The sequence below is a fragment of the Eubalaena glacialis genome, chromosome 3 (genome assembly GCF_028564815.1).
Source record: "Eubalaena glacialis isolate mEubGla1 chromosome 3, mEubGla1.1.hap2.+ XY, whole genome shotgun sequence".
Taxonomy (NCBI): Eukaryota; Metazoa; Chordata; class Mammalia; order Artiodactyla; family Balaenidae; genus Eubalaena; species Eubalaena glacialis.
Window position 1 is genome coordinate 33,923,524 of NC_083718.1, and position 25,548 is coordinate 33,949,071.

At 51.6% G+C, this 25,548-nt stretch overlaps 1 protein-coding gene across 2 annotated transcripts in view; it reads right to left on the reverse strand.

The window, feature by feature from the left end:
- The window catches only part of TMCC2 (transmembrane and coiled-coil domain family 2), a 36,789-nt gene extending 11,866 nt beyond the window's left edge, over positions 1 to 24,923 (reverse strand). The window contains exons 1-2 of one of the 2 annotated variants that reach the window (XM_061185492.1): positions 24,217 to 24,923; positions 12,395 to 12,925 (exon numbers count right to left, since the gene is read on the reverse strand). In XM_061185492.1, the coding sequence (XP_061041475.1) occupies positions 12,395 to 12,925; positions 24,217 to 24,423 (738 nt within the window). In that variant the 5' untranslated portion in view covers positions 24,424 to 24,923. Of the gene's footprint in view, positions 1 to 296; positions 325 to 12,394; positions 12,926 to 24,216 lie in introns of those variants that run through there. The other variant, XM_061185493.1, reaches the window with a different exon arrangement.
- Positions 24,924 to 25,548: the final 625 nt, after the last annotated feature.

The following is a 25,548-nucleotide window of genomic DNA, read 5'->3' on the forward strand; positions in this document are numbered from 1 at the left end:
CAGCCTGCAGTCTTCTGCCTCTTTCCCTGCTGCCCTGCCCACAGGCTGAAGGCACCATCACTCCCAAGGCTTCCTCCCTACTCTAATAACTGCCTGGAGGAGGCAGACAGCAGCCAGCCTCACCAGGGGATTTCCTCTTCTCTGAGATCCTAGAAATCGACTTTCTGCTCTGGACACTGCTGAAGCTACTTCCCCGCTAGCTTCTGCTTCCCATTCATCACCCCGCCCTCCACCCCGCCCCCCCTCCCCAACACCCGGCAAAAACACCCAAGATAAAACATGGATGGCAAACTCACAGCCGTTTCTTCCTCCTTGGACTTCATCTTGACAGTCCCAGCAAGAAATCCCGTGAGCGGCCAGCAGAGGGGGCCAGAGACCCACAGTTGCGGAGAGCAAGCTGTGAGGAGGGTGCCGGGGTGGCCAGCAGAGCTCAGGTGTCTGCTGGGTCTCTCTAAGGGCAGCTTCCCACAGCAGAATCACCAAAGACGACGCAGATTCTGCACCCACTTGAGCCTGGTGAGAGACTCAGGGCTTAAATATTAAGGATCGGCATGGATCACGCTGACGGGGCGGCCCAAATTCAAGAAGGTGCACGGAGATAAGGGCCCAGTGCTATCTCTAGGGCCCAATGCCAGGGCCCTCAGCCAGAACACCAAAAGCAGAAGTCCCCACACCCTAGGCTCGTGGAAACCTTACAAACATTTGTGGTGGCAATGACTTGGGGTTTGTGAGGACAGGGGCCTAGCAAGGGCACAATGCTCAGGTCCCAAGTTCTGGGGCCGGCTCAAGCATAAGCAGTCAGGGACATGTGGGGTCAGGGACACTTCTGGCAGCTTCCCACATCTGTAAATGACCTCCCGCCTATGGTACTTGAGTTTTTTCTTTATGCTTTGGGCATGTGCACTGTTCCTCTTGCATAAACAAGTCTTAGGTCTTAATGCTCCCAGGAAGGCAGGGATCAGATCTTAACTATATCCGGGCCCTTCACTGCGTCTAGCATAAGACTGACCCTCCCTAGTATTGACGTCTGTAGATGACCGCCTGATCTATCCCATTGAGCTGAGACGGAAGGCAGTCCATCTACTGCAGTCTGTCCTAGATAGCCACGGAGGCGGCCTGGTCTTCTCACACTCAAGACATCCCTCCTCTGCCCCCCTCCTCTCTAGGCTCCGCCAAGCTAACATTTGTAACCTTTTCTTACAAGCAAAACAGGGGGAGGAGAAAAAGGAGAAGGCAGTAGCAGCAGAAGCCCAGAGGCAAGGAGGGGGCTGAGTAAGCCGAGCCCTGGGGCTCTCATGACACCTCACAAGGTCTCACTCCCCAGCTGCCCAGGATCATGAAGGCTCAGAAGCACCAGAAAGAGGTTCCTTCGAGGCCTCATTGCACCACCAAGATGACCCTGAGGTGGTATCTGGCATCTCCCTAATGGGAGGGTTCAGCTCCCCTCCAGGGACAACTCACCCATCAGCACAGTAACTGAAGGACAGGAAAAAGCGGGGTGGAGCTCAGGGTGAACCATTAGTCTGCTAAGAGAAAAGGGACAAACAGGAACCAGGGGGATGTCTGCCAGGCAAACCAGCAGGAGAGTGGTCCCTTTTCCTCTAGAGTATGTTCTTATCTTAACATGTCTGAAACGTTCCCAAATCTGCCAAGGATGTAGAGCTTCCTGCTCTGGGGGTGGGAAGCAGGAGCCCAAGGTGCCACGACGCGGTGGAAAAGGTGATGCCCAGGGTCTGGGTCTCAGCTCCATACCTGCTATGGGAGCTTGGTGGAGTGAGCACAGGCTCTGAGACTCAGTGTCTACCACTGCACTGGGAGGGGTGTGTGAAGGGAGGGGGGCTTGGAAAGCCCTGGCAGGAGATGAGAGAGCTGCAGGAAGACACCTCGCTCCCTGGGGGCAGGTTACACCTTTCAGCCCACGGCAGAGGGCTCGGGTCAGAAGGCCTGCTGTGACTCCTCACCCCGCCACTCGCTAGCAATGCGGCCTCCACAGGCCCTGTACACGCCTCTTCACAACTGCAAGAGGAGGTGGCAGCACCCACAAAACAGCAGGCTGGAGAAAAAGGCCTCAGGGATGAGACCGGTGGCATCAGGAGCTGGAGGAGAGGGTGGGTGAGCTGAGCCCTGGAGATTCTCTGCAGCTCAGCTGCAAAATCGTACATATGATCCTTATCTCCCAGGGCTGTAGGGAGGGGAGGATCAAACGGGAACATGAGTAAAAATGCCTGACACATCGTAGGTTTTACTGAAATAAATGACTAACGACCCAGCAATCCCACTACCATCCACCCTGAGAAAACTATAATTCAAAAAGACACATGCACCCCAATGTTCATTGCAGCTCTATTTACAATAGCCAGGACATGGAAGCAACCTAAGTGTCCATCGACAGATGAATGGATAAAGAAGATGTTGCACATATATGCAATGGAATATTACTCAGCCGTAAAAAGAAACGAAATTGAGTTATCTGTAGTGACGTGGATGGACCTAGAGTCTGTCATACAGAGTGAAGTAAGTCAGAAAGAGAAAAACAAATACCGTATGCTAACACATATATATGGAATCTAAAAAAAAAAATGGTTCTGAAAAACCTAGGGGCAGGACAGAAATAAAGACGCAGACGTAGAGAATGGACTTGAGGACACGGGGAGGGGGAAGGGTAAGCTGGGACAAAGTGAGAGAGTGGCATGGACATATATACACTACCAAATGCAAAATAGATAGCTAGTGGGAAGCAGCCACATAGCACAGGGAGTTCAGCTCAGCGCTTTGTGACAACCTAGAGGGATGGGATAGGGAGGCGATATGGGGATATATGTATATGTATGGCTGATTCACTTTGTTAAAAAGCAGAAACTAACACACCATTGTAGAGCAATTATACTCCAATAAAGATGTTAAAAAAAAAAAGAAATGCCTAGTCCTGAGGCTCCTTCACATGCATATGTATACACACACACACACCCCCCCACAGTTATTCTAGGAGGTGCCTGGAAGACTCTGCCTGGGACAGAAAACGCCAAAAAGTAGCTACATATGGAGCAAAGTTGAGAGTGGCAGGCGGACACAGGAAGAGCTGCAGCTGCACTAAAGCGACAGGCTATGGAAAGACATTAGCCACCAAGCAACTGTCCTTGTGCAAAGAGAAGTGCTGCTGGGTAACTGCCACCAAGTGTGCTTCCTGGCAAGTCCTGGCTGCCCTGCCACCTCCTCTTTGGCCTGGCAGAGACAGGCTCCATCTGAGCAGGGGACAGGGCAGTTGCTGGCCCTTTGCAGGCTCAGGCAGCTGAGCCAAGGCAGGCGTCTCTGGCCACACTCTTTCCGCTCTCGCAAGTTAGCCTGAGTCCAGGGCGACAGACGGGTTCCCGTCATCCTGGAAGGGGACCCCTGGAGGAAGCCTGGACCCTGAAGGAAGCCTAGGTCCTGTACGCCAGGCTTTCCTCTGCACGCCCAGCAGGTTTCAGCCCTCTCTTTCCCTGGGTTCCCCTTTAGTTTTTTCTTCCTCTTCCCCTCGTTTTCATGCAGTGCCCCTTCTTTCTTTAATACTCTTAAATATTAAGTTTTTTCTTGTCTCTTCCTTTGCCATTGTTATTACTCTTCAGGTCCCCACACCCACCCCCCCAACACACATTCTTTAAAAAAATCTTCCTTCTTATTCTTCTTTCTCCTGGGGGGAAAAAAAAAAAAAGCACAAACCACACACACATTCTGAAGGGTGGGAAACCTGAGAAGTCATAGGCTTCAGGAGCAAAAACTAATGCTGAAGAGCAGCTAAATTTAGTAGCTTCAAATACAAGGTGAGGTCTTCAAAAAATTTCAGGCTCCAAATGTGCTGTGAAAATCTCCCGGTTAGAATTCCTCCATGAAAGGCTGGCAGCTGCTCCAATGCTCACCTCTTGGAAATGGGGGTTTGGGAACTGGTCAGTACCCAAAGGTCCCTCCCCTAACACTCACTCTTAGAGTCAGCCAGTTGATGCATTTTCTTAGAAACTCATGTCACCAAAGAGCCCTGCTTCCCTCTGGGGACACACAGGAGGAAGGGCCATCTTCTTCAGGATGAACTAGAGCAACTAAGGTGGGCGCATTTCCTAGGAGCATGTGGAGAGGCTCGGCCACATGAGCTGGCAAAGCAGACAGGAAAGGCCAGAGTAGAGAGCGCTGTGGGGCGTGCACACACCACACCACCTTGCAGCTGCTTCCAGGGAGGGAGGAGGCCATCTCTTTCGCCCATGGGTCCTCGGCCTGTCTAATGCCATGGACACTCCTGTTACAGAGTTCATGGTCATGAGCCAGACGCCGGGCAGTGGAGAGGAACACACACCTAGGTCCCTTTTAGGAAAATCAAAACTGGTGCCAGCTGGGTAGGAAAGAGGGACGATTTCCATGCCTTCTATAGCCACTCTATTTCCCTGGGGGAGGCGACATTGGGAACAGGACTGGGAGAAAGTGACCCAGAGAGGAAGCAGTGTCTCCTTTTTGGGCAGTTTTTAGGTAGCAAAGCGCCCTCCACCCCACCCTATTTGCCAAGAATAATTTAGGACGACTCCCTTCTAAAAGCAGAGGACTGAAACATAGAACTCTTGGGGCGTCCTGCTGACTCAAGGGCTCAGAGCTTACCATGAGCTGACGTGATTCAACGAGAAATGTATGTGAAAGCAAAGCAGTCTGCAAACTGCAGCATGCTGCCCAGTGGGCTCAAAGGGACACGTCAAAGGCCATGGTTGGCATGGCCTGGGGGTGCCCACAATGCCCTGAACCCTTGAGGAGCCAGTAGACAGGCATGGCACCCAGATAATATTTGGGTCTGAAGCTGCCTTCTCAGGCAGCAAAGAAACCTTATATAATGAAGTTAATATTACAGAGTACTTTTCTTTCCAGGGCAGGGTTCGCCTTTCCGGCCACCCAAAGGAGGCCTCCTGGTCACAGTATCACTTAGGATCTGATTTAGCTTCTGCGGATCATGCTGAATTATTCATTAGCTACGGATACTGGCCCAGCTCTGGGGTCCCGGTGGTGGGGTACCTGAAGTGAGCACACTCCCCAAATCCAGACTTGGAGGAAGGTCAGAGGGACAAAAGAATCAGGGGCATCAGACTCAGGATGCGGAGGATGTGGGTGCAGGAGCTGGGGCGGCGGGAGGGCTGGAGGCAAAGAACAGTCAGACAAGCTGCCTGCAACACCCCAGCGCCTGCCACTGTAGAGAGAAGGGAGGTCAGAGAAGGCTTCTGTTCCCAGGAGCTTTGCTCACTGCCTCCAGCCCCCACTGCAGTTCAGGGGAGCCCTCGGTTCCCTGGGAGCCTAGAAGGAATGCAGTGGGGTGTGTGCACTCATCACTGCTCCTGTTTCAGAGTCCTCTGCCCTGTGGCGCATAGAGAAAGCCCAAACTGTGCCTACGAAAAGAAAGAAGCAGCAGAGCAGGGATCAGGTAAGTGATACTGTATTTCCACTGCCTCATCTGGCACCAGAAGAGACCAGGGTCACGTTTCGCATCTCAGGGATGTGGTGAATCCAGAGAGGAATGTGCCCGGTGGCTGGGGAGACCTGTGCTAGCTGCCAGGACCCATGCCCACATCACCAGCGCTGGCTCGTCATCATCTGGAACCGATGACAGAGAGCTCCTCTTGCTGCTGTTATCAGCTCTGTTATCACCCAAACGTTGAGCACACCTTCCACTGGGGCATGTCTGAGGGGCCTGAGGCTCCTGGGGGGAAGGCTGGGGGCCTGACTGCTGTCTCCCACCCGTGTCTGGGCTGGTAGCATCTCACCCCCCACCCCTAGGGCTGTGCTTAGAGTCAGGTGGGTAGAGAAGGCATGACATCAGGTCTTGCTAGGTAACTTGGACGTTATCTAACTTCACCCCCTGTACCTAGGGGAATTTTGTACTCCCAGAAGCCAGAGCTAATCTGGAGAGCACTGGGTACTTTCTATCTAGAAAGAAAGTCATGGATGTCAGTAGGGAAAAGACGAATAGAGGCTAGTTCCAGAGGCCAGCTGCCTGCTGGGGCAACTGAGTCCAAAATCCTGCTCTAAAGTCAAGAGGCTGCTGCTGCCTATGATCTCTGGTGTCAGAGCTTTAGGTAAGGGGCAGAGTCATTTTTTTCGGCCCCTCTCCTGATTGGACAGGACCCCTAAAAAGCAAGGGGGCTTCACCTGAACATGAGGAACTCAAATCGGACTAAAGGAAGAACTTAACTCACCAGGTACCTCAGATATACTGGGCAACAGGGGCTTTTAATCACCGAGACAGGGAGCAGCAGTTCATGGCGAAGCACAGAGCTGCCCTGCCGTGGCCTGGCGGGCGGCTGGCAGCGTGGGCACTGCCTTGGGAGGCCCTCCTGAGGCCACTGGGCTGGCTGCCCCTCCGCCTAAGGAGCCTTTCCACACAGAGGAAGAGAGAAGGGAAGAGGGGATGAGAGAGGGTGGAAGAGGGGAACAGAGAAGGCAGCTGTCCTCCCCAGCCACTGGATGTGAGCCCAGGCTGGCACAGACCGGCGCATGTACACAAGCGACTGAACGGAAAGAGTGTAACGCAGCTCTAAAGGTGGATGCGTCTGTGTGGACAGGCCAATGGGCCAGCCGGACAGGGCCCCGTCGGCCTCCCACGGAACCTGGGCGACAAGCTCAGACACATCAGGAGGCCTCACAGATGAACGGTCCAGCCTCCCGCAGCTGCCGAGGGAACCTGTTCGGAAACCTCTCTCAGCAGAGCTGGCCCCACCCACCTCTGAACCGCTAGGCTTCCAGACATAAAAAAACCAGGCTCCTCGACACCTGCCAAGATCTGTCTTCCTGGCAAAAGCCTAGGGCTAAGGGCAGCCCCTCACTTGCCATTCCTCAGAGTAAACAGGGGTGCTTATTTATGCCCCTTATTTATTAGGGCAGAGGAGAAATCTTGTTGTTGGATAAATCCGGCGGGGGAGTGTACAGGACAGGCTGTCCAGAGTCTGCTCTGGTTTACGTGATGGGCGGAACGTCCCTGGTCTCCCCGTCTGGGGCCTGGAGATAACACCTCCACGAGGCCATGGGGAAGCGTCCATCGTGGCATCATCTCCACACTCTCCCCCTCACCTCTCAGCACCTGGTCCTCTCTCCCGCCCTGCCTGCCCTCGAAGCCAGGGGGCAGCAGGCTGGCCTGTCGGTAAAGTCCTCCTGCCACTGAGCACTCAGTGCTGGTCTCCTAAGGCTCTGGACATCCTCTGTGAGCCTCAGGCTCCCACCACCGCAACCCATGCTGCTCCTCATCCTCTGGGGACCAGCCACACTGCACAGATGGGGAAGGATGACCAGGGCAAGGTCAGGGGCCAGGCTGGTAGAGCTGGCTGTGAACTCAGCACTCCTGCACTCTTCCTCTCCCAAGACCCTCCAGCTGGAGCACCTTGCGCAAGCCTTCTGAATGCGGCGACAGCTGGAGAGAGCTTTTGAACAAGGCCGAGAGGGAATCAATGACCAAGCCAAACGTGGGAGAAAGGGAAAACAAGCCTCTGACCCCTGCAGGGGCTAATCCACTCTCTGAAAGTCTGGGAGCAGGTTGTCAAGGCACGACAGAAGAGTTGCTAGATTTTCCTGAGCGTACACTACGTTTTCTAGGAACTGCTGCTCAGCAAAAGAGAGACCGGGAAGGGGGGTGAGACTTATCTGCTGAGGAACCAGGAGGTCCAATTCCATTGCCACTGCACATATAACCAGTGGTTCCTGCTGAAAACTCCAGGGCCCAGATTTCCAGAGGTTAAGGCCACACACAGATGGGGAACCCAGATGTCACCTGCATTCTCTATTTACCTGCCAATGCCCCAGTGCACCAATAATGATGGCTTAATTTTTCCACTTTATAGACATAAGACAGAGAGTGGTTATCTTGCTCAGTGTCACACAAATAGTAGAAAGCAGAATGGCGAGGTTGAGATGACAATCTGTTTTTGTTTTGAAAGGGGAATCATTTAAGACACAACCTTGAAGACAACCAAGTAGATCTGGAGGGAACAAATGACAGGCGAACAACATCACTCAGACTGAGCTGCTTCCTGGGACCGTGAACCCTTCTCTGTGCCTCTGCTGCACCCTTGCTCTCCGTGGGGCTCCAGGTCCCCTATTTTCTTAGGGAGGGGCCAGGGTGAGCCTCACAGGACAGCTAAGGAACTTTAGCTGCCTCCAGGGTGTTTCAGTAATTCAACCCCTGATAGGGCCGGCTCTGGTCTGAAAGTCAGCTGCTAAGTTCTAAACAATGGCAAGGGGTGTGGGTAGTGGGGGAGGCTTATGAATTAAAAATAGATGCTAGTAATCACCAGGGAGCTTGCAGAGAGCATGTGGGGCTATGTTTACTAGAGAGAGAAGAATCCCTTCTATTCATGCCCAGAGACCAGGGTGGAACCACCACCAGCTTATCACACCAGCCAACGGCCTCTGGGTTTGGGGGAGTCAGCTGACCATGCAGGGTTTACTGATGGCTGGAAGACCCCCTTCCTCAGGACACAGAGGCACCCCCTCTTCTCAGCATCCCCCAGGGCCACGCCCATCCCTGGGGGAACAGTGCCAGATCAGAAAGGACGTATAACTGAAGGGGAAATTGCAACCAAGAGACAAAGCCACCGTCCTTGGGCTGAGACAACCCGCTCATGATGGAAATTGCATAAAATGGTCCCTGGTGGTTTTAGTGACTTCAGATCTCAGTCTGGTCTTGTGGACATGCTAGAAACATGGGGTCTAGTCTCCTCTCTGCCATGAACTGGCTGGGTGCCCTTAGGCAAGCAGCCTCCTGATTCCTGTAGGCCTCAGTCTGCTCATGTGTAAAATGGAGATAACAGTACCTGCTCTGACAACTTCACAGGGATGTTATTAGGAGTAACCAGGGAGTATATGTACGACAAAGCTTTGGAAAGATGAAATTTCTAAATAAGGATATAAAACAGTCATAGGAATAACCATTTTCCCCATTCCCACCCTGAACCCAGGGACCCTTCCCCCAGTGAGCTCACCCAAGAGTCTCCTGGCCTGTCTTCCACCAGCAGCAAGAACAGAACCCTGCCTGCCTCCTGGATACCGTGGGGACAGTGTAAAGACCGAACAGGAGCCTGCGGAGAAGCTCCCCAGCTGATGGGCTCCCCACCCCCTCCCCAGTGCATTCCCAATCAGCAAACATCAACAAACCCTCACCAGCCTCCAAGAAAGTGCCCACCGCGCACCTGCTCACACAGCCTCAGGACTACAAGGTTCCCATTCTCCCTCCTCGCTAAACAGCTCTAGGACCAGAGACCCTGGCTTGACAGGACTGTACTAATTTGACTTTTAAAATGCATCCGCTGACTCGGCAGTGAGAGGCGGGCTTGGCAGCTGCTGCAAGCAAAATACTTGCTCACTGAGAATTCCCTGCGGTCCAGTGGTTAGGGCTCGGCACCTTTCACTGCCGTGGCCCGGATTCAATCCCTGGTCGGGGAACTAAGATCCCACAAGCCACGTTATGCGGCCAAAAAAAAAAAATACTTGCTCATTAAGGGCTGAACAACTGGTTCATCCTGTGGGTCCCTCTGGGTCTCCCTTCCCTCCACAAGGCCACATTTCCCTTTCAGCCGACACGTCCAGATCTCACTCTTGGCACAGACTTCTCTGTAGTTGAAACTAAGCTTGCAGATGGTCCAGTGCCATCGTTTTAAATACTCTCTATATGCTGACAACCCCCAAGTGTCTGCCTCCAGCCTGGGTTTCTTCCCAAGACTCCAGACTCCAACATCTGACTGCTTATTTGGTCTCTCCATGTGGATGTTTAACAACCATCTCAAACGTAACGTGTCCAAAGACTAGCTCTTATTGCTGCCCCACAGCCCCTCCAGATATCTGGTCCGTGTGCTGTCTTCCCCAACTCAGTTAACGGCAATTTCCTCTTTCCAGCTGCCAGGCCAAAAACCTGTGAGCCATCTCTGCCTGCTCCCCTTCTGTCGCGCCCCACATCCATCAGGAACCTTTGTAGCTTGATCTCTGAAGCGAATCCAGAATCCAGCCACTTCCCCCACTCTCACCCTGCAGCAAGCCACTGTCAGCTCACCCCTGGAGGCTTCCAACAGCTTCCTAGCCAGATTCCCTGCTCACGCTGTGGCTCATAGCCTAGTCTCCACAGAGCAGCCCAAGCGGTCTTCTTCAAGGGTGTCACTCCTCTGCACAAAACCTAATGACCTCTCATCTCACTAGAGAAAAAAGTCAAAAGCCCTTTTCCTGGCCTACTAGTGATCTGTAGCCCTCCCTGCACATCTTTTAAAAACTAGCAAAAACCAGACTGCCTCAACCAATATTGGCCTCCTTTCTCCTCCCTGGAAGAGCTGACCCTCCACTTTCAGCATCTCCTCAATCTACTAAAACTGGCTACTTGCCACTGTTATCAATGACCCCCACTGCTTGATACTATCTATGTACATTTCCAAATCCAGATCTGACCTGTCACTCCTGCTGCATTTCACTCCGTTGAATACTTACTTCCTCCCTCTTTAAACTCCTTTCTCCTTATTCTTCGGCATCATTTCTCTCCAGGTTCACTCCTGCAGACCTGGCTGCTCTGCCCCTTATACGTCGTCTCTGTCCTTGGTCTCAGCCCCCTCGACACATGCCCTTCGACCGTCTCATCCGCACCCAGGATTTCAAGCTCAGTACTGGCTCCCAGAGTGCTCGCCCCAGCCCAGACCTCTCCCCCAAGAACCCCACTGCCAGTTGGTGCTCTTTAGATGGACAGCTCCCAAAGGCACCTGCAATTCAACATGTCCAAAAGTGAACGCATCACTTGGCTCCCAAAACATGCTCCTTGGGCTTCCCTGGTGGCGCAGTGGTTGAGAATCTGCCTGCTAATGCAGGGGACACAGGTTCGAGCCCTGGTCTGGGAAGATCCCACATGCCGCGGAGCAAGTAGGCCCATGAGCCACAACTACTGAGCCTGCGCATCTGGAGCCTGTGCTCCGCAACAAGAGAGGCCGCGATAGTGAGAGGCCCGCGCACCGCGATGAAGAGTGGCCCCCGCTCGCCGCAACTAGAGAAAGCCCTCGCACAGAAACGAAGACCCAACACAGCCATAAATAAATAAATAAATATTAGAAAAAAAAAAAAAACATGCTGCTGTGTTTCCTCAACTAAAGAATGCCCCATTCCTAAAGTTGCTAAGCCAGAAAACTAGAGTCCTCCTCTACTCCTCTTCCTTCGTCTTCCATGTCCACTTTCTCGCTTATACTATCGATGAGAACTGCCAAAGGTCTTCTGAATTTATCTCTGCCTTTCCATCCTCACTGCTGCAGCCTAGACTCCGGCAATAGCTCCAATAACGGTTTCTTTGACTCCACTCCTGTCCCGCTTCCTAATCTACTGTCTACACTAAGACCCAAAGGGACCTCCTCCTGCCATTTTCCTGCCTAACACCCTTTGATAGCTTCACACTACCCCGAACTCAACATGGCAAGGCCTTTTGTGATCTAACCTCTGCCTACCTGTCAGCCCCCAAAAGTACTGGACACTCCAACGACAATGAACCCTGGGCAGTCCCTGGCATCAGCTCGCTTGCCTCTGTACACACTATACCGTTCCTCCCCCCACCCTTCCTCCCAATTCTCTGGCTAAATTATACTCCTTCTTCAAGATTCAGCTCAATGGCTTCCTCTAGAAGGTCTTTGCCAACAAGCTCCCATATCCTCTATCACAGCCTCATCACCCTGTCTTGTCCATTCACCAGCCTGTCTCCCCTCTATTCAGTGAGGACAGTACCTCCGGCTTATTCATTCTTATAGCATGTAACAAGTATGCAAGAAATATCAATACTTATTATATGAATAAAAGAATGAATATAGAAATTCAGAAAGTACCAAACTAGATTTTCTCCTTACCCAACAGCCCTTCATGGACTCCTCCTCTATCTTCTTTGGTTGGTAACAATAATAAAAACCATACTGTGCCAGGCTCCATTCCAAGTATTTGACATATATGAACCCATTTAATCCTAGAGCAATTCTATTATTATTATCCCCATCTTTAATTGGGAAAACTGAAGTACAAAAAAATTAAGTGACTCAGGCAGTAAGTGGCAGAACCAGGGTTGATGCTAGTCTGTGCTCTCAACCACTGCATGTATCGCCTCTTGAGAGCATGTTTAAGGAAAACAAACCAAAATTACTATCAGCCTGAGCAAAAGATAATTTTCAAAAACAAATCCCCAAACAAAAATCAGCCTTTTGGGGATCATCTCTTGCTTTTGGCTTGTCCTATCTCTGGCTCTTTCCATCAGACACACAACTCTGCAGGCGGCAGCGTGTCCACACCCACCAGGCCAGGCCCCAGCTCAGGTCCTCAAGGCCAGAGGCCCCCGCGCAGATGGCTCCTGCCTCTGAGTAGCCCCGACCCGGAAGGCCCTCCTCTTGCCCCGCCTCACCTTGTCGCTGAGACTCTCCGCCTCCTCGGCCAAGAGGTTGCCACCGTCAGCCAGCAGCAGGGCCGTGTCAGTGGTGGAAGAAGACCGGGGGCGGCACTGGTGCTGGTGCAGGATGGCGGCTAGGCTGCTGTCCTGGGGGGTCTTGCGCAGCAGGTGGGGGCTGCCACGCTGAGGCTCCAGGGAGCTGCTCTTGGTGCGCCGGCTACTGCCCCCGCTGCCACCACTCCCACTGCTGCTGTGCAGGCTAGCACCCCGCTTGATGGAGGGCCGGGAGCGGATCTGCTGCAGCACGCGGTTGAAGGCAGTGGGCCTGGCGGGCAGGTCGTGCAGGGACATGGCGTAGGAGACGCGGTGCATCTCCGGGGAGCGCTCCTTCTCGTCCGGGGAGTCATGGTCGGACATGCCCTGCTGATGCTGTTGCTGGGAATCCTGAGACGTCTGGTGCTCCCTCTCCCGTGACCGGCGGCGGCCGTGGAACAGGTGCTTGAAGCCGTGGCCAAACATGGAGCCCTCTGAGAGCTGCTGGATTTTCTTAAGGAAGAAAGATGAAGAATCTGGTGAGTGGAAAGCTCTCGAATGCCTAGTCGGTTGCGGGCAGAGGTGAGGGGTCCATTCCTGGGATATGAGTGTAGCTCCTACAGCCATCTGAATCTGGAAGATCCCCATGAATGTCCTGTCATGCCTTAAAGGTCACCTTGCAGAAAGGTGGCAACCCAGACCAATTCCTCTCATTCACAAAGAAACGTACCCGTATGGCTTCCCACAGGACATTCCAAATCCACACATGGTTCAGGATTACTGGTCATGATATCCTTGTGGCTATAGTCTGGGGCTCATGGCACATGCGGGCAACACTTGGCTCATGAGATTTATCCCTCTGGACTGATTCTCCCTCCATCCCCTAGTCCCTTTCTCCTTCCAATTAGGTCCTTCCTCCAGATGCTCTTTTGGCCCACCAAGCATCCATTTCCAAAGACGCCTCATTGCAACACTCCCTGGAAAAATCAGGGTCATACAATCAGGTTATACAATTGTAGCAGATATTGCTAATGACCTACCCAATAACTATTCTCCTTTCTTTCTTACCGAATTGCATGGCCTTATTGTGCCATGCTAAAAATTCTTGCTTCGTCAGACCCCCTTGCAGCTAGGAGTAGACACGTGACATAGTTTGGGCCAATGAAAAGCAAGGTGAGCATTTCTGGGGAAACTTTTGCTTACCTAATAAAGGTACTAGCTCTTTTTACTTCTTCCTATCTGGAATGTGGAGGTAATGCCTGGAGATGCAGCAGCCACCTTGCAACTGCAAGTAACTGGCATGATGATGAAGACCTACACACAGATGGTAAAGCCCCCAACAACAGGCCTGGGAACTTGATGGCCCTATGGAATCACCAACCCAGCTGTGAATGCCTACCCTGGGATTCTTGGTTCATGAAATAAACAAGTCTATCTTTATCTATACAACTCTAGAATAATTTCCTCTTATTTATAGTCAATCTCATTCCTGACATAGCAATAAAATAAATTTTACTGAAGCTTCCGAGTTGGTGAATACTTCCACATGCCAGGAGGGTGGCACATCCCAGTCCCAGGGCCACAGAAAGTCCTGTACTCAAGACCTTCCAAACCTCACCGTATGTGCCTCTTCATCTGGCTGTTCATCTGTATCCTGTACAATAAACTGGTAAATGTTAAAAAAGTAAATAAACTACCTCAATGGGCATACCTTGTAGTGCGGTCAGTAATGTGACCACTTCTTTAGAATACAGTCTTAGTGTCTTTCCACTCAGACTGGAACAAACCAAAGGGGCTCTGGAGCCCAGTGCTGCACTGGCCCCGGCTTCCCTCTTAGCTCTGCCGCTGAGATGCTCCACCTGCTCCCCAGGCAGCACTGCTCAGCGAGAGGCAGCCCCACCACCCGGCCAGGGCGAGGCAACGAGTGGGATAACTCCAGACAGCTGCTTCTGTCAGGGGGTCGGCTCACGTGGTGGAGCTGAACCCTCGGCAGAAAGCTTCAGAGCCAACAGCAGGAGGGGTGGGACTTTGAGGACCAGGTGAGAACGCCCACTCTGTAACTCCTGAGAGGGAAACTCAGAGCCCAGCCACATGGGGTTCAATGTCTTCATCTGTAAAACTCATCACCTCAGGAGGCAGCCTCGGTCATCTACGAAACCTTGCAAAGAATTCCAAGTACTGGCTTTTCTTTTTTTTCTAGAAACAAACTTACAGAGCAGAAAACTTGAACCATGCAAACACCAAGGAGAAAACCAGCTTCAGATCTTCTGAATTAGCTGACCCCACTCTCACTGTTAACTTTACACCTCAGCGTGCTTTGTGCAGACACTACTGTAAGATGTAAGCTTCACTTACATCTGATGTCAATAACAATGCACACTACTGTGGATTATGTCAAAGTGCAGGATTTTCATTTTTCACCTCGTTTGAGTAGTCCCACAATCCTCAAAGTAGGTGGGGCCCCTGTACAACCCATTTTACAGGCCAGATAAGTTATATCATCACAGCTCACCGTGAACTAACGGTTTACAGTCTTCAATATGCTCTTTCTCCTGCATTCTCTCACTTGATTTTCCCAGAAACTAATAAAAGCAACAGCAGCAACATTTCCATTTTTAGGTGAGGAAATTAAGGTGACCATTACTCCTTCTCAAGAATTTAATCCTGGGGCAGCCCCGCAGACGCTAGGTTTCACAGTGCCAGGTCTCCTGATGGGAGCTACCATCTCCTCAGGGCCAGCCTGAGGCAGAGTCTGCTCAGGGTAAAACCACCACGTCCAAGGCAGGCCGGACTGAGGAGTGCACTCCGCCAGACTTGGCAATGGCCAGATCCTGCAGCCTCTGGACCAGGGACAGCCCAGGACACCCCCCTCCTCGTCGGGCCCAAGCTGACAGCAGACCATCCTCCAGGCATCGTAGATGGGGCCAGCTGGCTCTGGCATTTGTCCAGCAACTTCTGCCAAATGGTCACATTACATATTACAAATTGTCTTTCTAGCATTCTATTCCAAGCCTCTTTCTCCTCTCCCCACCACTCCTAACCTAGCTTCTCCAACACTGAGGCCCCTCTTCCACATCCACTCAGATACAGGGTTCCCTTCAAGACGGCACCAGAGTCCCAAGGCATTTCCTCTCCCTGAGCCCCAGGAGAAGGGGGTAGGCGCTGGGGACAGCAGCCACCACTGTCTGCTATACTGCACTGAATCCTAAAATCCTTGGTCAAATTACTTTTAATATCATACAACAGCATTTTTCAAAGTGCTTTCCAATGTATGCTGTCACTCTAACCTGACGCTAGCCTAACCCCAGGAGGCAGGATGTCACAGAGCATCAGTGTCTCCATTTTGCAGATGAAGAAACTGAAGCACAGCACAGTTAAGGGGCTCATCCCAGTCACACAGAAGAACCTCCAACTTCTAGTCTAAGTTACCTTCACTGGCTCACACACTGATTCCGAGACTAAAGCAGATACAGTATTTACGTGTGTCCCAGAACAGTATCACAGGCAGGATCAAAACAAAACAAAAATGCCTGGGCCACGGGGGTTCCGCCCCCTGAACTGCAGTGGTGAATCTTCCCGTGCCACATTGTAGGACTGGGGCAAGACCTGTAACCAGCGTGGGTCTTCCTTTCCCACCTTCCCATCTGTTCTGCAGGTAAAGGAAAGCCAGGGTGACCCCAGGACCTTTGCCCCAGCAGCGCTGAGGAGTCTGCTAAAGTCTATGGTAGAGATGAAGGAAAAGAACAAAAAAGAAGACAAAGAATAATGGGGGGAGGGAGATGGCTCCAAATGCAGGGGTTTTTTCCTCACTTATAAGGTGCAAGGCAAGAAAGCAGGGTAACACATGGGCTGCGCTGTTTCTGCATGTGGGTGTCAGGGAGGAGAGAGTTAAGGAGTTTTGACATAACACGGTAAGTGTTCAAAAAAAAAAAAAGAAACCAGCACATACACATAACCAGCCACAAGTTTTGGAAATGAGGAAAACCATGGTGACTAGCTTGAGGGAACTCAGCCACCAACGCGGCAGAAAGCACCACCTGCTCTGACTAACAGGTTCCAGCTACTAAATGTCACTTGCTTCTCCACATTGACTATTGCTTTTCCCCAGCTGCCAGAAACCATTTTGGTGGCCAAACGAAGCCATGTATTTATTAGGAAAAGAGAGCTGAGATGTTTCAGAGTTAGAGATGGGACACAAACAGCTCTCCTGATCCATGAGAACGAGCAAGGGCTGTCCCAGAACTGCCCAGAGGCCAGAAGCAAGGCAGAAAGGAGAGCATCCTGGGGCCAGGTGCCTGTACCTGGGGAGGTAAATGAGAGAAGTTTGCTGTCTTTCCCTGAACTATCTTTAAGGGCAGAAAGGGTGCCGTCTCTTTGGAGTGCCATCATCGTCTCAGGAAGGAAGGGTAGACTAGATGGTTTCCGAAAGATCCTTCCTGAGAAGGCTGTGGTCTCTGAACAGTTAGGCTTCATCCCCTTTCCTCCCTGGGTGTGGGTCCCCCAAAGGGGAAGTCTGCTCCAAAAGCTGCAAACACAGCTGCATGAGGTCAAAAGTAAAATGCTTCGGGGTGCAGTGACTTTGGCACCATCTGGTTAAAAATAGCCAAAAGCAGCTTCTAATTCCTCCAGGTCCCTGTGTTCTTAACAACTCCCATTAGAGCTGAAAGGATCTGTAAAAGTGACACTACCTATAGTTAATTATCCCACCTGGCAGCTGACTGCATAGCTGACTGCACATCCCCTCCTCCTGCCTGGGTTTGAAACTCCCTCTGCCCCACCACAGGTCCGGCTGGGAGGGTTCAAGGGGTGATTGGGTCACCGTGAGCCTTAGCAAGCCTAGGTCGCCAACGTTCCTCTATTTATAGGGTCTCTATGGAAACAGGGCCAGCATTAGAGAGCTAATCGCTGTAAAAAACCCACAGAGTCCTACTCTTGAGATACAAAGTGGATTGCAGAAGTCTTCAATTGCCCTTAAGAGGCCTTGGGTGGGGAGCCTGGGGTTGGAGTGGGAGAGGAACTGCCACCCCAGGTTTGGCGCTGACGGCCACAATGATGAAGAGTGAGCGGCTGCAACTGTTTCTCTTAGAAACACAGTGAAGAAAGATTTTTGGAAGCATTTTTTTCTTCCCCAGCATCCCAGCTGACATTAAACAAACAGATCTCAACTCAGGGGCAAGTGATTTCCCCATTCTCAATTTTAGTTTAATTCCTCGTTCCTTTATTGCTCAGAGAATTCTGCCTGAGCCAATGCAAGTCAGGCAAGGTGACCTCATGCAGTGGATCTTAAGGCAGAATTGGCTCAACAATTATCAGCATAAAAGATTTCTTTTTTAATGATTTTTTTTTTTGTTGTGGACCATTTTTAAAGTCTTTATTGAATTTGTTACAGTATTGCTTCCGTTTTATGTTTCGGTTTTTTTGGCCGCGAGGCACGTGGGATCTTAGCTCCCGACCAGGGATTGAACCCACACCCCCCGCACTGGAAGGTGAAGTCTTAACCACTGGACCTCCAGGGAAGTCCCAAAAGATTCTGATTAAAGTTATCTTCACGGTGTGCCCTCTCTCTGCCTCTTATCCTACACCCCGTTCACTGCCCCCTGAGCCATACAGCCCTGTCTGACTACGCCGGTCTAAAGTGACCTCACCACCCTGCTCTGAACTCCAGAGCGCTCGTCATCTACACCACTCATCTTGCAATTAATCATGTTCTGCCTTGTGACACGGCTCTGTCAAACGGTTATCCAACTTTTCACCTGCTTCTGGATGGAATCCTCCATGAGCAAATGGAGGGCAGGAGCTGTATCATCTATTATCTTTGTGCCCCCAGTAGTTGGGGGAGAGACCTTAACACAAACATGGCCAATGCTACTTAATTATTTTCTGAGTGGAAACTATGTGCATCTACAAGACCATCTTCAAAAGGCGATTTAATCCTTAGACAACTATCTTTTCCAAAGATTTAAAATGCTCATTCGCACAGTTTTTTGTGTCTAACCCAGATCCCTCCTGCTGCAGTTAAAACCTCGTCTCAGTCTATCATCTTAGTAATTGCCTGGAAAAGGATGAACACAGACCCAGGGGCCCAAATGTGTTTCCTGTCCTCACAAGTGGCTCAGGTCAAGGCTTAATGTTCTCACAGCCAGCTTTGTTTTCCAGGTGGACATCATTCAGCCAGCTTGGCTGGAATAAGGAAGCCTTTAGCCATTTGGTTTGAAAAGTCAAATACTGTCTTTCTCACCCAATCACAAAACATAACTGCGATCCCTCAACAGCTTTGTTTTAACTTTTCAACACGGAGAGAGGCTTAAGTGTTTGGCTGATAAAGGTGGACCCTGTCCAGTATGGCCTCATTCTAAAAATGCACCCTCCTCATCCATGAGCATTTCAAAGCGAGACGTCTTTCTTAGAGGAGAGATGAAAATAGGCATGAATTTAGAGTTGGCCTCCAAGACCATCACTGAGAAGCCACCTGAGATATTTTTTCCCCAGCTCCTGACACCCACACTTTTTTAAAACTTCAACCCCAAATTCAGGTCCTATCAAATGTTTCAATTCCTTGTTGACGGAGAGATTCTTGTTAATGGGATTGAGAGTTAAGACAATTAAATACACGAAAAGTAGCACATTCTGTAAATGCCGAGCCTGCACGACAGTTCCCACTGGAACAAGGGCAGCTGGGAATTCATCTAGAACCCAATATGTGGCAGGAGAACAGACAGCTTCGTTCACCACATGCTTTCCCGTTGGCCACCAATTCCTCCCAAGCCCATATCCAGGGCTGCTCTGAAAATTCCTGATGGCAGAGGGGGTAGGAGAGGGGCAACCCCAGGTCTTAGGACCCTCTGCCCTCCTCACATTAGGTCCAGGTGGGACAAAAACAGGCACCCTCCGCATTCTTCACCACCCTCCACTGTCCCTGACTATTTACAGGGCTGGGGAACTGCTGTCTAGTCAAAAAAGGGCACTGGCCTTACAAGGGACCTGGCACTTGCCCTTTCACTTCCCCCACTTAGAAAGTGCCCTCCTCTTCTTTGGTAATTAACGTTTCCACCCTTTAAAACTTTCTCTAAGTGCACCTCTTCTGATGAATCCCATATGTTTCTGATTCCATCAGTGATGCTGGAAGCACCCTCAAACTTACATGTGCTTCGACAGATGACTTTCTTGCAAGTGTTTCACCCTGTTTGCCTGGAGGCAGAGGCAGTGCCTGCTGCCGAAGAACTGATTTCCCATTTCCTTGTGCTTAGGTCTACCGCAATCCTACCTCCCCTGATGAAACCTCTCCCAGGGGTCCTGCTCCCACCCGAGACTGTGGGAATCTTCACACCTGAACATATCACTTCTGAAGGAGAGCTGGGGGCCTCATGACGCAGCAAGGCCACAAAGAGCCCTGCCCTACCATCGGAACCCTTCCCCAGGGTCCCAGAGCACACACAACCCTCCATCCCGCCCGCATTCCCATGAAGTCGCCTGTCTTCTCCATTGAAAAAGTGGAGAAACTGAGGCCCATTAATTTTACTAAAACCCTGGGCCTTAAAAATAAATAAATAAAAGAAGAGAAAAATAAGCAGGGGCTTCTTGGGAATGTCAATGTTCTCTCTCTTAACTTGGGTGGTAGGTAGATGGGGTGTCTGTTTTGCTGTTGTTATTTAAGGGGTACATATGTTTTCAGACACTTTTATATGCATGTCGTGTTTCACAATTTAAAACATGCCTTCCCCGCTGAAGCCATCAGTATCTGTTAACCCATGAACCCTTTGCCAGCAGGCTCTCTACTGGACTGCTGAACGAACAAGGGGCATCGGGCGCAGGTGACGCACCTGTGATCAGCACAGGCTGCGAGCCAGCAAGGAGAATCATATAGGATTCAGTTGTGACTTTCCCTCAGATCTTTGGTTTCTAATCGCTCTTCACTCTGAGCAGACAGGAAGACCAGTGAATGGTGTGGATGAAAGAACCCAAATGAGTCCTGAGTCAAAAGCACTTCGAGGGGCTTCCCTGGTGGCTCAGTGGTTAAGAATCCACCTGCCAATGCAGGTAACAGAGGTTCAAGCCCTGGTCCGGGAAGATCCCACATGCCGCGGAGCAACTAAGCCCGTGCGCCACAACTACTGAGCCTGCGTTCTAGAGCCCCAGAGCCACAACTACTGAGCCTGTGTGCCACAACTACTGAAGCCCGCGTGACTAGAGCCCGTGCTCCGCAACAAGAGGAGCCACCACAATGAGAAGCCCACACACCGCAATGAAGAGTAGCCCCCGCTCAACGCAACTAGAGAAAGCCCACGCGCAGCAACGAAGACCCGGTGCAGCCAAAAATAAATAAATACATAAAATTAAAAAAAAAAAGCACTTCGAACCAGGACTGGAATGGTGCAATTCAGAGCACCCCCTTCTTCTTCCAGGAAAAAATATTAGTACTGTTCAGAAATCCCTGGAGAAATTATTTGCAGGGGCTTTTGTGAGGGGAAAGAGAACCTCAGGGGAAGTCTAGGGGAAGGCCTCCAGCCAGCAAACCCAGAGCCTTCCTTTCAGGAAAGGCTGGGGAGAGGTGGAGAGGTCTGCGATTTCCTCCCCTGCCCTCGGGCTTCTAAAAGGCATCAGGACAGAGCCAGCTGACTCTCGTGCTTAGCCACTCATCCCAGGCCTCAGCAACATCTACCACATGCTGTATTTTTAACAGGAATGTGTGCTCCATCCCTTTCTGCAGTTTTCCCCTGAGCTCCTCCCACTCCCACTCTCACTGGCACTGCACTTACTTGCCGGAAAATCTTGATGTACTTTTGGTCAGCTGACACTCTCTGTGACCAGCAATCTAGCATCTCCTCCCAACTAGCAAGGAACCTGGCAGCAGCAAAGGACTGGATAATGATCACAAATGAATCAAGACATGAACTCAAGTGGTTCAACAGGAATCCAAGCCATAGGGGGCAGGGGATGTGACTCTGAATTGTTGGGCTCCTGTTGCAGGAGCGTCTGCTGAGATCGCCCCTGAAGGTCACATCAAATGTGTGGAGTAGCTGAGAAGGCCCCCAAAGTACCTGCATAAGCTGCCTGTGGGGCAATGTCCATTCTCAGGCTATTTTTCAGTTACAGTTTTATGATTGCTCCTTTAAGACTGCTGCTTAATTATTTTTCCTTCTTTTCACTGGTCCTCCCCACCCCATAATCACGGATCCCGGGCCACCATAGGAGAAATTTACAGTGCAGTTCTCCACAACACTGAAGGACCATGGAGGGAGACCACGGGAGTCCCTGAAAGCTCTGGCTGCCACTAGCTAGGGCACATTCAGACCAAAATTCTCTCCCTCCGCACAACTTCCACGGAGGTGCTTCACACAAAGCCTTTTTTTTTTCTCCCCTTTCTCAAGATGATTTCCTCCATTGCACCTAATCCATCACAATGCCTGGAGCTGTCACAAGAAAACAGAAGTGGGACTAAGGGACCAAAAGTTCCTATTTCCAAAGTTTAAAATGAAAACAAAAGCAAGCCAGAACTGCTGGTTGCTCCAGGCCAAACACAGGTATGAGACAGGGGGGTGTTAAAAATCAAACTTACCCCATTCTGGTACCACCATCAAATCTAAAACAAGTTAGCTTCTACCCAGTGCTAGAGCCAAAGATGGAATTTTTCCATCATTGGAAAACTGTGCCAGCACTGGTAAACAAGTTTGGACACACTTCAATATTCCTGGTCCCTTTCCCCCAGAAAAAGGCTCAGAAAAGTTGAGTGGTGTGCCTGAGATCAAAGAGCAAATCAAATTGCAATAGCCCCCAAGTTCATGCCTGGTTCTGAAGTCCCTACGCTGTAAACACGTGATAAAGCAGACAGAGATAAACAGGAAAAGGCCCTGATTGTCTCCCCGTGCTCCCACTGAGCAGGCAGCAGCTAGGTTTTCTCTGGGCTGCCAGCCTGGGTCCACATGGCGGTGGTCACCTCGGTGATAAGCTTTCTGGTGGGGATGGAGGATAACTTGGAAGGACAACGTCTTTTCTCACACCTGATCTCAATTTTGGTTCGGGGAAAGTCAGCATTTAACATCAGGTGTAGAGTTGTTGCTATGTCTGCCCCAACCAGAATGAGAGTGTCACAAAAAAAAAAAAAAAAGAGAGAGAGAGAGAGAGAGGGAGTATAAGAGGGTGGAGATGAACAAGCTTCTTTAAGCAGCTTTATCTACAAAGACACTGCAGCCCCACACCACAACCAGTCCACCTTCCCTCACGAAGGCAGCTGGGGGAATGAATGGAGCTGGTCGTTTCCACTGCTGCCTGAGCTGAAGAGTCCGGGAGTTTCCAAGGCTGCTGCTCATGGACTCAGCGTGAGAATCCCACCTGGTCAAGGAATCAGGGTTTGCTGGCCAGACCCATCTGGATCGGCCCAGAATGAAGATGAAGTCTGCAGCAGAAGGCTGGCCCCCTCCCCACATCAGCCTTAAGAGCAGCTCTTTTCCTTCACCATCTCATTTAAAATAGGAACCACACCTCCTGACCACACAGGGTGGGCTCAGAAGTGGCAGGTGTGCCAGGTACCAAGGACTTCCTGCGCACAGCCTACCCAGTGGAGCTCATCTTAGACATAAGACTAGCCCCAAAACTCTGAAAAGGACAGCAGCAAAACCAGAGGTCACATTCGAATAACTACCACAAATTTTTAAAGTACACACATGGAGGTAGCAGTCACCTTCTCAGCCCTCCCCAAGAAACACAGACAGGTAACACACAGGTAAGAGCACACTCACCTGCGCTCTAACTTCCTGACTCTGTGCCGCTCAGGTCGAACGAGGAATGTCATTGGTTTATTCTGGTGAGCTCCTTAGTGGCTGCTGCCATAGGATACAGGCTTTATTTAACATAAGGGAGTCCTTTTGCTCCCCTAGCTAAGACCTTGCACCCCCTCTGGAGAAAATGTCCCCCAGGCATCAATCTCCGATGCATCTAAGTTCCTTCCTTGGGCTGACATCTCTCTCAGCCCTGTGGTGAGCTGGCTTGAGAAGTCTGAGCCTGCAGTCCCTGTGGCAGCTCCAGCAAAGGTGCATTATTTATCACAGCTGCTGTTTTAATTAATATAGAGACATCCAATACAGCTCAATAATTGTCTCGGCGACCTCAGGCTGGAAAATAAAGGACTCCCAGCTGCATGCAATCGCCTCTTTCGGATCCTGGTTCTAAATGCCGGCTCTGCGTGTGTGCAACTTGAACCGAGGCCCCAAACCAGCCTAAGCACTAAGCGGCCACCTGTCAGTTCTCCACCCTGGGGTTGGTTTAGCAAGCGGGCAGGGATCTCCAAGCACTAGCTTAACCTCTGGCTCCACCTAACGGCAAGAAACCCACACTCCCCTTTCACAGATGGACAAACTGAGCTTCACTTCAGGAAGGTCCCAAAAGGAGGAAACTAATTCAGCAAAGGAAACTAACGGTCTTTTGCTTGGGCTCCCACGCTGTAATTTTCTTCCCCTGCCATTTTACAGGAGGGAAAGTGATGTCAACTTTTTAGTTAGCATCTTGGATTTCTCCAGCCCTTTGTCTGCGAATAGCACTTCACACACATTATTCAAACAATCTCGGATGCGTAAGTCACTAGAACGTCTGCTGAATAATGAGGAACAAACACAGAGGCCCGAAACGAGCGGAAAGACAGAGGCACAAATGGTACCTGACGTCCAGCACAGGGTCTGGCCCAACATCTGCTCATTCTCTCTGACCTTTGTCTGGCTTCCCCATCACTTTTATTCTGTTAAAGCACTTCTGCGTGGTGCGGGGAAAGCTAAGTCGCCGGTTGGACTCGTAAGGGGAGGGTCTGCGCTCACCTTTAAATCGGGAGGCTTGCTTCGGGGACCCGGGTTGGGCGCCGCGGCAGCGCCCGCATCCGAAGTTGGCCCGCCAGCAGAGTTAGCACCCGTGGCCTCCCCAGGCCGGAGGTCCGCGCCCGGCAGGTGGCAAGCTGCATCTTCCAGCCCAGCTCCATCCTCCTCACCCTGTTGTTGCTGCAGCTCGTCCGATTTGCACCTCTTCATGGTGTATGTGGGTCGGCAAGGGGAATCTGTCCTTCCAGCGCGCCTTCTTGGGGGAGACCGCACCCCCTCTTACACTCAGAAACGAGGCTTGGGTCTAAATTATTAACGAGGAGGGGACTCGGCGGATCACAATTTCTTGAATTAAAAAAATAAACCTTTTTAAAGGAGGGTGAGAGAGGGGAGAGGAAGGGGAGCCTTGGTTACAGCTTGCAATAGTTCATTACGACCTGGGGAGCGGAGACAGGTCACAATCGAGGCTGGGCAGCAGGAGTCCTTGGGCAGTCATTGGAGCGGGAGGAGATAGCCCCCAGCCCCCAAACTTTCTGCTTCAGGGCAAGGGCCGGGCGGAAGGGAGCTGGGCGGCACAGCGCATCCCTCCCGGCGGGCCGGGCTGCTGGGCGCGGCAGGCATGGCGCGGCCGGCCGGGCAGGTCCTCGTCGGCAGCCCTCGGCGCCGACTGCGGCCCCCAGCCCTGCCGCGAGCCCCCGCCCCACACTGGCCGGCCACGGAGCCCGCAGCTCGCCGCGCCCCGCCCCTCCCCCGCGCGCGCGCGCGAGACCCGCTCCCCGCCCTCCGCGCCGCCTGCTGCAAAGCCTCGACCGCCGCCAGAGCCAGCGGCGAGCGCGCAACCTACCCCGCCCAGTGCCTCGGCCCGGGAGGGGGAAGGCGAGGCAAGGAGGGAGTGACAACGGCAACGGGCCAATGGGAAGCCCGGAGGGCTGAGGGGGCGTCGCGCGGCCACGTTTTTAGGGTTGGTTGCATCGTGCGATCCCCCAGGAGAGGTCTGGAGGGTAAGGCTGCTGCGTTTTAGCATTGCGGAGAGCGGGCTGCGGAGTAGAGTCTGGGGGCGGCTGGCCAATGGAACGCGGTTTTAGCAGATGCGTGAGGATCTGCTAAAACTCACTCAGATGCGTGAGTCTTCCAGGAAAGACTCTGTTGGGGTTCCCCCCACCCACTCATTTTATTTGGCGGGGAGGAGATGAATAGGGATGCTTATCATCGCTGCTTTTTTGCTCTAACTTTGCACATTATAACATCTCTTCAATGAGGAAGACGCGGATCCCCTCTGACACTTGACCTGAAACACCTACCAATGCCTACATTCAGAGCTACAAATGCAAGGAG